The 14,782-nt window shown below is 40.4% G+C and overlaps 1 protein-coding gene across 1 annotated transcript; it reads left to right on the top strand.

Annotated features, from left to right (window-relative positions):
• The first annotated feature begins 7,920 nt into the window (after positions 1–7,920).
• On the top strand, positions 7,921–13,984 carry LOC107190658 (alkaline phosphatase 4). Its single transcript, XM_015579501.1, has 8 exons — positions 7,921–8,042; positions 9,046–9,150; positions 9,641–9,861; positions 10,007–10,199; positions 11,095–11,261; positions 11,807–12,121; positions 12,622–13,051; positions 13,202–13,984. Exons 2-8 carry the CDS (start codon positions 9,066–9,068, stop codon positions 13,414–13,416), a joined length of 1,626 nt encoding a protein of 541 aa, XP_015434987.1. The 5' UTR covers positions 7,921–8,042; positions 9,046–9,065; the 3' UTR covers positions 13,417–13,984.
• The last annotated feature ends 798 nt before the right edge of the window (positions 13,985–14,782 follow it).

The raw sequence follows: 14,782 nt of genomic DNA, 5'->3' as shown, positions 1-14,782 counted from the left end.
CTGACGTTTTTCGATTAATCGAAGAACGCGTTTGTTCTTCGTGAGATAAGAATAATTTTATAAAAATTTCCTATTATCGTTATCAGGAATATCGTTGGGATACATACTATAAATCCAGGAACGTGTCCGTCGAGAATATGTATACGATTCGACGATGATTTATATACGTCGTTTCAGGTCGAAACACGGAACGGATAAGTAGTTTATTTAAGTGTCCTTCGATGTTCGTTCGTCGCCGTAATATTATATTTTCTTGACGTTTTCTTGTCTTCCAGTCGGTCTGTTAATTCTGTTTCCTTATTGAAAAAAGAATAAATCGTATAGGATCGTGGACCAAGACAGGGATACAGACGTCTCTTGTCAAATATCGATGTAATTACTTTTCGTTTCTTTGTCGAATAAGTTACGGAAAAAGAACTACCTACAAATAGGTACATACGCCGACTCCCGTGAGAGACGCGTTCGATGAAGTCTTGATAGATTTACAGAGCGTGCACACAAATGTATGTATAACTGTGCATAATCTAATTACGAATTGAAAAAGTTGCGTACAAGTCGGAAAAGTATAAAGACGTAAGCAAGAGAAACGGCATTCCACAAAGGGTAAATGTGTTTGTGAATGCTATAGTGAAAACGTACGATTAAACCGTGTATAGATACGTATAAGGTATAGGGTATAGGTATGTATGTATACATACACATACAGTTTGCACACATACACTGTACTACCTACTATACGATATTGTATGTATAGTGTACTATACATACGTATGTATAATATATTTTCTTGAAAGTATTTTGCGTCGGAATCGGTGGTATATCCGTTCCAAGAGTCTCGATTCGATTTCTTCTTCTTTTTCTTTTTCTTTTTCTTTTTCTTTTTCTTTTTCTTCGTTTTCTTTTTCTGTCATTTTTCCACTGGAGTGTATGTGCGTTTGCGTCCAACGAACGAGCGAGAATTTCTTACTCTGAAAATTTCCTTAGAAAGAGGGGAACTCGTATAACGACTCTGATCTCTTACCAATCTACGCGGGTGTCACCACTGGTACTGTCATCTAACGTTACAGTTGCAGCTGTAATCGTCGGGTTTTACCTTGTCGACACGTTCAATTCATTCATTGTTATCCGTGTAAACCGGTCGAAAAGTCTCTTAACTTTACTCACCGGTGCCGCGAGAAACTGCAAACAATATAAAGATACGTTACGAAAAGAGAGTACAATTTTCTTGGCCCACCTTTTCATCTTTCCTTTGACGCTAATGTACACGTGTGCATATAGATTTTCATTTCAGTAATAAAAACAATCACGATGACAAAATTCATTCGGTGATACACATTTATCGTTACACGATTAAGGAGTCCTTTTTAATTTAACGTGTCTAAACCATCAACTTGCTAACTGTAAGTTATACATTGTATACATATGTATGTCCACAACAATAGTATCTTAAAGACATTTTATGTGCTCTTCGATGTGGAAATTTTGAAAAGGGGGGAACACAAATTCACCGAGATGTAGAAAATCGGAATGAACCCCTTAGCCAAAAAGTGTAATATTTTATCGCGTTTCTATACATACCTATAATACGTAGTTTTACTTTATTTTTAGTTTCCTTGTATAGATACCTGTTTAGCATGTTTTAACGTCGCTTTTACGCATTTATTTCCGGTCTAGCAGACTTGCATTTCCTTCTTCCTTATTTCTAATTACTTTTATTCTTAGACGGTCAATTGCCTCCCGGTTTTGCCAGGATTAGGTCAATACAAATGCGAAGTATCTACTCCTTCCTTCACCATTATCTAAGGAGAGAAAAATTTCACGGTGATTGGTAAGTGTCATACATACCTACTCTACACACCCGGTTTTTTGTGTATTCTACGCGATAGGTTTGTTTTTGAACTTCATTTAACCTATTTATTCCTATCGAAACGCGGAATAAAAGCTAGAAAAGTAAACCATGTGGTGCAGTCGGGAAGTTATCCTGCCAGTCGTATAACAGACACCTTCATTTGCCTCTAAATACATACCTACATATACGTATTATGTACATACAATGTATGTATAAGTAATGTTACTCGCCGATTGTAAGTTTTTCGGGGCATCGAATCCCTGTTTTACGAACAAACAAGAAGAAGCATGAACAAACACGATATGATTCGAGCAATCTTTTGCGACATGGTTTGTAGGTAGGTACATGTGTATACATATATATATATATATATATATATATGTATGTACATCCGCTTTTTCAGCTGTGTATTTTCTTGGAATTTCAAGCAACTGTGCCCCGACTGTTCGTTGACGCGAATAACGCTCAGTTTAACGTTCCATTTCCGAGTAGTAGTTTTCGATCGAAACGAATAAATTTTAAACTAGAATGTGAACTACAAAGTGGCTGACCTGACAAAGCCTGTCCAGAGATCGTACAGGAATAGGAAAAGTGGGTCTGGGTTAATGTTTCTCTGCTAGGATCGTCAACCTTGCCCATCCGAAGGCTGGCGCAGAATGACAAGCCTATATCTATGATATGACAGTCATTCGCTGAAGCTCTATTTCTGTTTTTCGAAAATGTAGTAACGATTTAGACGAGTTCAAGAATCTACGAAACATAATTTGCACGATAGGTATTACTACCGGGTAGTTCATATACATATATTTGAATTATGCTTCGGTAAACTCCTGTGCAACGTCCGTCTCTTCTCTTTTCGTTTCTTCGACCAATAGCTTTCAGAGCTGCCGAAGAAAGGGCCAGAAATCACAGGATATTTGTCAGCGCGTTGCATACGTACCTACTTGAGGATAATGTAATGGCAAACTATACCGTTTGGCCATCTGATCTAAAAGCTGATCTTCGTTGGACCGTGAACGGAGAACCGATAAGGCTCGATCCACACTATCGATTATTATAAAATTGGAAGAATTTCTTCACCTTAGTCTATAGTCTATAATGTCTATATTCATGACATATCGTCGTGACGTATTGCCTATACGCGCGTTGTGCGTACCTCTCAACATTCAAACGCTATTATTTGTAAAGAAAAAAACGGTTGGAAACACGAAGAAAAAAAATTGTATAAACAGACTTACCATGTTTGAGAAATTCTTTAAAAACTCCAAAAACACGGACGATATCAAAACTTTAAGGTTAAGGCCTGGTCGTCAGGCATCCCCCTTCTTGTTGTCCGATTGCAATAGACATTTTCAGGAATTATTTTCTTAGGAAATGGAACAATTCTAGGGGATGAGAGCAAAGAAATACAGAAGAAGAAACATCTTCAGAACGGAGAGGATAAATAAGGGCCACCCTAATATACATACATACTTATGTATCATATATGTATATGTAGATATTCGGCTTTCCTGGCCGATCGGCCGGCAGAAGACTGTTACGATATTCGATAAAGGTGCAGGTTTCGATGCCGGTGGAATGTTGAACAGACTTGGTCTGCGAATAGAACTCGATCGTCAGAGGTTCTTTGGCGATCAGACCGACCGACACGTGGCCACAACAATCCTCATAAATTGCATCGTGCAAATTGGTTCGAATGCCCTCGAAACGGAGAAGTCTATACCTGTAATGGCTCGCATAAACGACGAAAGATCGAGCGTGGAAGAGGCTGGAAGCAGGAGACACGGAATAGTCCATCCTGAATCCAACGAGTAGGTAGGTGTAACTGCATACTATGCATACTATGTATGTATTATGTGTGTATATTCGGCTTTTTTCGTTTTCACTGTTGCTAATTTTCGGTAGGTACGTGACGCGTCGCAGAAACGAACAATACATATCTACATATGTATGTATGTATAATTCTATTTCCATTACCATTGATCGAATTCGGGAATTCTATAAATTTTCTAGTTTACCGAGAAACGGACAACTGGAAAAACTTAAGAGACCGCGTATCGTGACGAGATCGTTCCTAAGATTTCACCTTTAAATTTATACCGTTTCATTGAATACCTACTTAGTACCTATAGTACCTATAGTAGGTACAGGATGATCTTTGAGGTCTCTGTAATTGTAAATCCTGTGATATTTATGATAAGGCTAAATATGAAAATCATTGATCTTACCGTTCGCGCGTTCAACGAGATTAGAATTAGACACACCTGACGAGATGTTATCCGTTTGACTCAAGCTCGATCGAAGTTCCAAAAATATTGCGCGTTCCGAAGCTACCTGTACACTGTCGTATCGGTAAGATCCCATCGATAACCAACACGAGCTTGATTATTTAAAAGCAGCCAGCGTTGGAAGGATCACGTGACCAAGATCTGCGCAGACCAGAGATCAAGAGATCTACTCGAATTCGGAAAATCACCGATCTCCTAAAAAGAAAGCGACTATCGCGTAAAGAAATCTAGTGGCAATTGTCGAATCGTAGAATAGCAAATTCGAATATAGGCGGATTTTCATACAAATTCCGTACGTGCATCTATGTGCACACAATACTTTGGATATGCATTCATCTCCTGCAAACATCAAGTGTGCGACAAAGACGTTTTACCTAAGTGTTGTAAATGGCATTTACTCGAGTGCGCAATAAAGACAACGTAGTCGAATAAACGAATCGTAAAACCGGAGAAATAATAAATAAACACGTAGAAATGTGAAGGATCCGTTAGGGAAATAAAATATGCGACACAAAAGGCGAAATCCTGTGTTCCTCTCGTATCTATCATACATACATATATTATATGTATAATATATGTATAATACATGTACAACGGGGTTGTGTCGTGTCCCAACCCCAACCTGTTGCCCGACTGCGTTTCGTAACATTTACGAGGTTATCCTTCCTTTTTTCGCGGAACGATGTTGGTGTAATCGAATTATTTATTGCCCCAGTACGGTTCTACGATAAATTATTCGTCTCGATTGGCAACGATACTCAAGGTACTTTTGCAGGTACACTATTTCCGCCTAATGTACCTACATACATATTATTCGTGATCGAGATTGCACAGACTGTCGTTAACGCGCATCGAAAGCTTTCTTACGAGTATCTACATGCACATCTGTATTCTGTATAGGAATTCGATTTAAAAACCGGCAAAGCATTTTGATAAACGTGTACACTTTGAGCCTCGATCCAATTATCGTTTATCGACTCGATGTATTTATGCGATTGTCATCGGAAGAATCCGTGTACAAAAGAATGTTCTAAAAAAAAGGAGAAGAAATTTTCGAACGTTTGAAAAGCAAAAAGGCTATGTTTCCAAAGGAGTTTTGCGAAATATTCACATAAATGCGCCAATCTACCCGTATGTATACGTATACCTATAGACTATAGATATGTAATCTACATGTACATACATATATGTATACATACATAGGTACGTACACCGTTCTTTGGATATAACATTCGCGAATAAATATTTCCGTCAACTCGAGTTGTGTTTCAATACCTTTGATTTCTCGCATTTGTCAAAGACGGCTGCAAAAGTTTCAAAGGTAAGTAACAATTATTCGGTGTACATTTTTAAAATACATATACATATATACATACATACATACATACATACATACATACATACATACATACATACATACATACATACATACATGTTTACTACTGCCGAGAACAAACCATACATAAATAAATACGTACATACATACATATGTACGTAAGAACATTCATTCGTCGTATCGCTGATTACTCCCAATTTAGCATAAGATGGAATATGTATCGAATAATCGAGTAACGTGTACAAAAACTAAACAGAAATTTACTGCAAGGATATACATATATGTGTAGGTACTTGCATGTATATCGATATTCTCGATTTTACGAATAATCGGTAAAGGAGCACAGTTTGTTAGAGGTTGCTTAAATAACTCTTAGTTTAAAGTTGTTCAGCTGTTACGACGAACGTTTGGACGAACCTACATACGTATACCATAAATGTGTATAAATAAAAGAATAAATAAATAAATATTCAATAGAACCGAAGAAGAACCGACACGTAGGACGGTTCGATCGAGATTGCCTGTATTCATTGTGACACCTATACGCATACAGTAATCGTTGGTCGTTACCAACCGCATACGGATTGCAAGCGTGCAGTCACAACGGTTTTAATATCTTGCATACGAATGCAGTTTTCTTCGCATCGGTAACGTCTGATCGACGTGTAAAATGTGTTCCATTGTCGATGAATTCGTGTAAGCAAGTATGGACATATACATATAGAGGTAAAAAAACATCAGTGGTTTATGTGAAAAGACAGAGTATTGTAAGATGCGCGGAAAAACAAGGACGCTACGATAATAAGAATAAGAGTAAGAGTCAGCGAAAGGAAGGGGAGAAGACAAGTGGTGGAGCGGAAGGGAGTCGAGGATGAAATGCAAATAACATATGTATGTGTATGTATGTATGTATGTAAGTACCGATCGTCGTATGTACGAAGAATTGAGGAGGCGCGGCGGCGTATTGAAGGCAATGCCCGTTGTATTGTACGATATTATCAGGCAGCGATCACGGTGTTATTTCAGCGCAAATGGATCGTCAGCCACGATCACGCAACGATCGTACGAACACCTTAGAAATTACTCGGCGACAACAAAGAAAGACAAATGTAATAAGATTACACGTGGTCGGAGCATGGAATTGAAGCGAAATAAACCGAGCACTCGAGCTTCTGTCTCGTACCTCTTGAGACTTGGAGGAATATAGCGAACATATGATTGGTCGATCAAGTTTTTTTCTATCTGTCATCCGAACCACCGCACCGTGATTACGTTACTTTTGTCGCGATACGTCCGCACTGAATTTTATCTGAACGCGCTTCGATCATTGATTGTCATAAATAGACTCCTCTGGTAAAAAGAAATCTGCACCGAGTAAAAATATATTATTATTACGAGGTACGCAAACGCAGAAAAAATGCGAGGAATCACGATTTCTGTCGTGATCGATATCTTTCTCCGTCTCTATTTCGTTCACCCTCGAATAAATCGTACGAAAAGTGAATTACCAACGAATCTCAGCGAGTAAATAGAGCTAGTCGGTTTACTTCGAAAGCCATAATACGGATTATTGGGACCCGATAGTCAATTCCATGATCCTCGATTCCGCGAAATTGCAATCTACGCTAATCCCTGATAAATTCACGAGGGATACGGATTGCAGAAAACATGCATTCAAAGAACGAATTAAGAGAAAAGACATGCAGTTTGCGAGACCGAAGAACGTTTGAACAAGAACAGGTAGTAAAGGGTAAGTAATCGAACGGAAAAAGAAGTAGGAAAAATGAACGGGTTGAAGGTTGAATGGTTGAGTTATCGGGCAGCGCATGTGACCGAGAAGTGAAAATTCGCGGCCCGCAAGATGCTTCGAGTGCCGCGTTCGTATTAATCTGTCGCGGTCGCGGATATAAGACATAATGGTACCGAGCTGCTCAATTACACCTGGATTAACAGTACGCGAGGGGTTCCCCTTCTCCCCCAACCGTTTCTCTCCTAGAGAATCCGTACTGTCAGTGTCCCTTGCACGCTCTCCACCTCGTGCACAATCTACCAGGGCCTTTGAAACGCTATATAAAGTGACAAACTTCCTCAGTGGCGCTGTATTAGCGTTAATACGGTACCACGATCCGGCCGGGTATTAACCGCCAGATAAAATCGACACGACAAACGTGATACGGTTTTCGACTGACGATTCACGATCGGTCCTTCGTGTAGCTTTGCGTCATACGGCTTCGAGTTCGGCTTCGAGTTCGGCTTCGAGTTCCGCTTCGACTTTGGGTTCCTTTCTTCCAGACTCGTCTGTCTGCTGTAATTACCCGAATGTCCTTGAATTTCTTCGAATTCGAGGAAAATATAGCTCGACAAAAACCAGACCAGAATCCCGTCTAGTTGACGTGCCTCTACCGTGACTACCAACTTACCAGTCAGCTGGTAACATCGTGTCTATTGCATTCCTCGCTGCTCGTCGAACAATGGTTTGCCTCTGGACACGTGTTTGACGACATCGCGTGCACTGTAAAATTCACGGCCCGAATCCAGACTACAGGTGGCGAAAGGTTGTTACATATAGGTAGGTAGTTTTGTTTATGCATCGTCATCAGTCTTCTAGCCAGATCGACCTCACCTCTACTCTTTCAACGATTCAGCTTTCCACTGTGGTGAACTCGTGCGATTCCAAAAAATCTTGAACGGGGCAAAGCGAAACGACCGAAAGCGCGTTCGGCTTATGCGCGGCTCGCGACTCGCGTTCACTCGCATAATCTCTTACCTTTAGTTAAACGGTATAGCAACGTAGCCTTGCTTGTTTCGATCAGGATATACCGTTCGCGTTGTCGGGTCGAGTCGTTTTCGTTGATTCGCCGACTGACCCGAATATGCTCCCCTTTGAGGTGCCTGTTGCTGTACTGTGATCAGTGTGATCCCTTTTGTCGTCCGGCCGTCCGGCCGTTCGTCCGTCCATCCGTCCATCCGTCCATCCGTCCATCCGTCCATCCGTCCATCCGTCCATCCGTCCATCCGTCCATCCATCCATCTCCCTTCCAACAAATTGGCCGACTCTCGACACATACACGTTCACGAATGCGAGAACGATCGTGTCCTCCTCGTCGACGACATTAACCTTCGGAACCTTCATTTCGGCCTTGTTAGTCAATCAACGAATTGTACTTGTAAAAAGAAAATATAAATCGTACGAATCTACGAATCTAATCGCAATCGTCTTACACTAGCGGCTTATCTAATACGCAATCTCCTCACGCTGTCGATCTTCATTTCGTCGAATATTTCGCACTGCGCGACACACAATTCTATCTCTTTATCAGCATCGACGTCAACTTCCCAAAGAGGAATATTCTCGACAAATCATGCGAATCGTTTTACAATCGTACAATCAGTTTTTTCTAATGTCCATTAAAACTCCTCCTTCCAGGGTTTTTGCCCATTCGTTGTTATCCATACTGTACGGGGCGGCGCGGTCCGTTCGAAGCATTAACGAAGAATCTCGCGAGACTCGACAGGAAACGATTCTTAATTGATTTGCCTATCAATCTACCATAAGAAAATTTCTTTTACAGAATCGCACGCTCCGTCGAATATGACACGACTGATCGTAATAATTTGCATCCTCGTGGGATCTCTCGGTGTCAACGCGCTCCCTCGGAATTCGGACAATTACGAAGGTTTGTTGTCACGTCGATCATATTAAGTACACCGTTTATACATATAGTATACCAGCAAGTTTAGAAATTCCAGCTAATACAGGACAAGTTTGCTCATTTTGCTCCAACGTTTATCGTGATCGAACGATTAACTTTTCGATCTTGGTAACTGTATAGATGGCTGACGCAGCGATTTATTTATTTTTGCTCGTGAAAATTTGAATCATCAAAATTACAACCATCCTCGTTTCCAAGTCACATCGAGACATCTTTCGGATGCGTGCCACTTGGCTTGCTTGCACGCACACGTGTCGCAATTTTTTATGGCTCACTGTACTAATAACACGCAAAACATTCTGTGTAAATTCGAACTAATCGACTAAACTAAAGACAGATAGGTGTCTGGGGTTAGGTCTGGGTTAGGTACGTCGCCTGATTGTGTTCGCAAAATGTATATTCTTGATGCGAAACGATTCACGAATCACGGACCAATATTTCGATCTTTCGTCAGATATGTCCTTTTGGCTCAAGTCGGGGCAACAGATACTTCGAGAAAATCTGGCTTACCGGAACAACGAAAACCGTGCGAAGAATGTTATAATATTCATCGGAGATGGCATGGGAATATCTACGATCACAGCCGGTCGTATATTCAAAGGCCAAGCCAAGGGTACGACCGGTGAAGAATACAAACTGGCTTTCGAGAAGTTCCCCAACACCGGATTTGCTAAGGTATGCACAGTAGCTACGATAACACGTATGTATGTATGTATGTATGTATGTATATGTGAGTACATACACATACCTGCCTATAAAATCTGTCCTACGTGTCAAATTATTCGGTGTATGTTGCAGAGACTTGCATTTTCGTTTGCAGACGTACAACACCGACAAACAAGTACCTGACTCGGCTGGAACAGCTACTGCGATATTTTCCGGTGTCAAGAGCCGTTATAGCATGATTGGTTTAGACACTAAAGCAAAGTACGACCATTGCGACGAAACGATAAATCAAGCGAGCAAACTAACCACGATCGCAGACTGGGCACAACAAACTGGCATGGACACTGGTGAGTTGTTGGCCGTTCCCTGTCCCTCTCCTTTTATCCTCTTATTTTTCGTCTCGGTCTTCCCATTCCGCTTTATCCCTATATTATCTTACCAAAAGATTCGTACCTTGTACGAAATCCAGTCTCCAAAGATCCATATCGAACGAGAACCACACGTAACAGCACATATCATACATATGTATGTGTGCGTTTATGTAAGCACGACTATGGTACGGATCGATCAAAAGTGCGTATGACTACAAGTGTGGTGATTCGCCATACACCTAAATAGCCTAACTAAATAGCCAAAACACCCAATAATCAAATGCGTCGAAACGAACGTCACTGGGCGTCACACCGTCACACCGCGCCGCTACTCGACGCCCATAGATAAAAGATGGTGCATGCTCGGAATCGCGCGTACGACACACTCTTACTGTGTCAGTCGGCTCATGGTCAACTACCGGTGTTTAAACGTTAAGCATCAGGGATCGAATAGACCTTGTTGTCAAAACGAGCGTGAAAACGACGCGTCGGAGGAGGTCACGCGAGTCGACCTTCCGTTTTATCTACGGCGTAACTCTCTCTCTCTCTCCCTCTCTCTCTCTCTCTCTCTCTCTCTCTCTCTCTCTCTCTCTCTCTCCCTCTCTCTCTCTCTCTCTCTCTCTCTCTCTCTCTCTCTCTCTCTCTCTCTCTCTCGCGACTGCTCTGTTCCTCTATCGTTCGAGGCGATTCGGAACACGAACACGTTACTTTTTGCCGCTCCCCCGTTTCCGTTGCTCTTGCGTAGCAAACCTTCCGTTTCGTTTACTATTACCTGCCTAAATGAAAAAAAGAAACGATACGAGAAATCGTACGTTTCAAAGGTATTTCAGACACCTACCTATACTAATAAAGCTCGTCCCGTTCGAATCAGGATTCGTAACTACAACTCGTATCACGCATGCTACGCCTGCCTCGTTGTACGCGCATGTCAATAATCGCGATTGGGAGTGCGATACCGCGATTCCAAGACGATACAAGGACTGTGTGAAGGATATAGCGAGACAATTGGTCGAGGACGCCCCCGGAAACAAGTTTCAAGTAAGACAGTGCGATTACTTCAACGACATACCCTTCCACCCCTATTCATACACCTGCTTTTATAATACTTCGATTATCGAAAGTTGCTTCACCGATAGGTAAAGTCGACGGGTACGATATTGCGTCCTCGTAAAATCATCAAGTTTTAAAACTACCCCCGTTTCGATAGCCCCGAAACTCTAATACGAGACGCTTGAGCCTCTTCAGGACCGTGCAATGCCAATTCGAAATGGGTTATCCGCAGCTTCATTTTTTCCAATATAGTAATTACTATTGAGTCGAAAGACAGCAGAGGCTAAATATTGTGTACTTTTTATGAAATATCGTAAGCGGCAGTTTTAAATATATGAGTTTGCAAATTACGTTTGCAGCCTGAAATATTAAATACAGCCCTTGGTGCGGTTACACGACGAATAGGCGACCTTAATAAACGCATAATTTTACGAGGACACAATATCGTGCCCGTCGAATTTTAGTATACAATATAGGTGTATGATTTTTCTTCCAGAAAAATCAATCATTTCATCCAATAAAAATTGTTTAAGGTGATGATGGGCGGTGGCGCGCAACATATGGGTTTGCCCACCAACGATCCAACCGATTCCGACACATGCATCAGAGGAGACGGTCAAAATTTGGCGGAACAATGGATTCGAAACAATCCCGAGGGAAAACTGGTGATCAATACCGATCAGCTGTTGTCCATCGATATCGCTAATACGTCGAAAATTCTCGGTGTTTTCGCTGCGAGTCATCTTCCGTATCATGCACTGAAGACGGACAAAGTACCTAGCCTAGCCAATATGACTACGCAAGCCATTAGATTACTTCGAAAAAACAAAAACGGCTTTCTCTTAATGGTAAGTAGAATAGTGATAGAATGCAATATGCAATTTTTACGATACCTACAACCTAAGAAGCGACAATAAAGAAAAAACAGAGAACAATAATCAAAGAATAAAGAAAATCCATGAAAAACGATAAAAAATATTGTCAATAGTCAAAAGAGTTTTGGTATACAATACCATACGTTTAGGTGATCCCTAAGGTATGTATGTAGGATGTAGGTACGTAGACACGTAGACGCATAGATACATAGATACGGTTACTGTTGTCACTTCCAAACAGTAGTCTAGCGATCCCCATTATTGAATCTACCTATTAGGTGTCGTACGTGTCCACGTTGCACCCGTAAGTAGGTATTGTTCGGAAATGTTTCCGACACTTGTTTATACCTATCATATATTGTCCTATATGAACGAGTCCCACCGTATTCATTGTATAATACATATGGGTACATTTGTATTTATCTATACATACATACACCTAAATATATGTAAATTTTCTCAACGATTCGCAGGTTGAGAGTGGCAAAATAGATATAGCTCATCATAACAACTACGCGAAATTAGCGTTACGAGAAGTTTCGGAGCTCGAGGAAGCGATACTAGCTGCCATGCAACAAGTCTCGCCGGAGGAAACCCTGATGATCGTTACCGCCGATCATTCGCATTCATTTACGATCAATGGCTACCCCCAGAGGGGTAACGATATTCTTGGTTTCGGCAACGATCCAAACAAACCGAAGGCTGAGAGCTACGAAACGCTCACATACGCCAACGGTCCGGGTTTCTTTTATCATAGACGCAACGACAGCAACCACGTCAATGAAACTTGGAGAGACGTTGTTCAAGATAAAAGCCGTGACGAACCCTTCTACGTGCATATGGCTGCTAGATACATGAAGTCCGAAACACATGGTGGTGAAGACGTCGGAGTTTATGCAGTGGGTATGTACATACTACATATACTATATATGTATACATAACTTCACGTACCTTATGTGTACATATTGATACATACAATACACATGTATTGCGTACTTTCGTTGGAAATTAATCGTGCGAATATACCAACTAAACGATCGACTTTTCTTTCAGGTCCGTATGCCCACTTGTTTCGCGGTACATTCGAACAAAATTACATCGCGCACGTGATAGCGTATGCAGCATGCTTCAACAATTGGCCATCTCATTGCGACGATGCGTACAACCGTTATTTTTACGAACTGTCCAATTTCGGAACTACAGTCACAAACTCCTCGCTTTTGTCCCTGTTATCGATCGCGTTTCTTTTAATGTTTGCTCAGTTCTAATTGTTCACGATTCGCGACAACAACCCGAGTGTCCTTCTTTCCTTCTTTCCTCCTTTTCCCCTTTTCCCCCTTTTCCCCCTTTTCCCCCTTTTCCTTTTTTCCTTCTTTTCTTCCTATTCTATATTTTCTCCATTTTCTCATACCTTTAATACATTTCGTGCCATTTCTTTCTTACACTTCTTCTATTATTCATCCGTACTCGTACGATCACACACGTTCGACATTGCAAACTCATTCATTTTCTTTTCGCTCTAGGCTCGAATAAACTTCTAATCGTATTCGTAACGGTAAAACATACCGATTACGCAACATTAAGATAAATAACTCACTGTAAATAACTCGCACGATTCATCTTAATCGTTAGTTAGTGCAACGCTCGATTCGAAATATCATGTTGTATTTATCAATCTGTACAGAAGAACTACAGGATCTCGCGCTCGCGGACGCGTACATATGTATACATACACTGTATGGACAACAATTCACAATTAATTGTACAGGGAAAAGTATCGAAAAAATATTACACAAGGTCGATTGTTTAATATAATGTAATAATTTCCTGTATAACGAGGCGAGCCATAACCGATTTATGAACGATAGAAACATTTTTACTTAGCATCTTAAAGTTACGCAACAATTTCATCCTTGTCTACTCGCTTGAATGACAATATTTCAAAGAGTAAAGACAGGTAAAATGGAAAAGTTCATTTTTAAGTGACGATAAGTCCTATACATACATGTACATACATATGTAGAACAGTGGATTTTTCAGAAACCGTTAGATAGTTGCGCAACATGAAAATTGCCAAAGCGCGATTCACTTTACGCGAAATATGCCGTATTCTTATAGGTTTACATTAAACGAGATCTACCCTGTAGGTATTTGCATGCTATGATACGAGACTAGAATCGAATTCGGTGCTAGGTTCAATTTCACGCGACCGATTTCATTGGTCTCCTCTATCGAAGTACAAACTCTAACATTGCGAAAATCAAATGTATCAGAGTACAAGAAGATACAAATACTTTTCATTTATGGTTATGTATCTTATCGATAGAACGGAGCGAATGCTATCTTAAGATATTACATATATCATACATATATGTAAATACCTACATACATATGTAGGTATGTATAATGTATTCATATAACACCGATACGTTGTCGTAAATATGCGCACATAACAGCGGAACCAAAAAAAAAAAAAAAAAAAAAAAAAAAAAAAAAAAAAAAAAAAAAAAAAAAAAAAAAAAGAAAGAAAAAGAAAGAAAGAAAGAAAGAAAGAAAGAAAGAAAAAGAAAAGAAAAGAAAAGAACAAAAAGGACGAGACAAGAGAAAAACAGAAAAATATGAATAAAATCAAAG

Source organism: Dufourea novaeangliae, unplaced genomic scaffold (assembly GCF_001272555.1).
Source record: "Dufourea novaeangliae isolate 0120121106 unplaced genomic scaffold, ASM127255v1 scaffold170, whole genome shotgun sequence".
NCBI lineage: Eukaryota > Metazoa > Arthropoda > Insecta > Hymenoptera > Halictidae > Dufourea > Dufourea novaeangliae.
The sequence above is the reverse complement of the archived record's forward strand: the minus strand, read 5'-3'. Positions and strand labels throughout refer to the sequence as shown.

What these genes read in the sequence shown, in the direction of transcription:
- LOC107190658 (XM_015579501.1), top strand. Translation starts at nt 9,066, where the DNA reads ATGACACGACTGATCGTAATAATTTGCATCCTCGTGGGATCTCTCGGT. An exon ending in GAATTCGGACAATTACGAAG is followed by an intron (nt 9,151 to 9,640) that starts GTTTGTTGTCAC and finishes ATCTTTCGTCAG; the next exon opens with ATATGTCCTTTTGGCTCAAG. An exon ending in AAAACGGCTTTCTCTTAATG is followed by an intron (nt 12,122 to 12,621) that starts GTAAGTAGAATA and finishes AACGATTCGCAG; the next exon opens with GTTGAGAGTGGCAAAATAGA.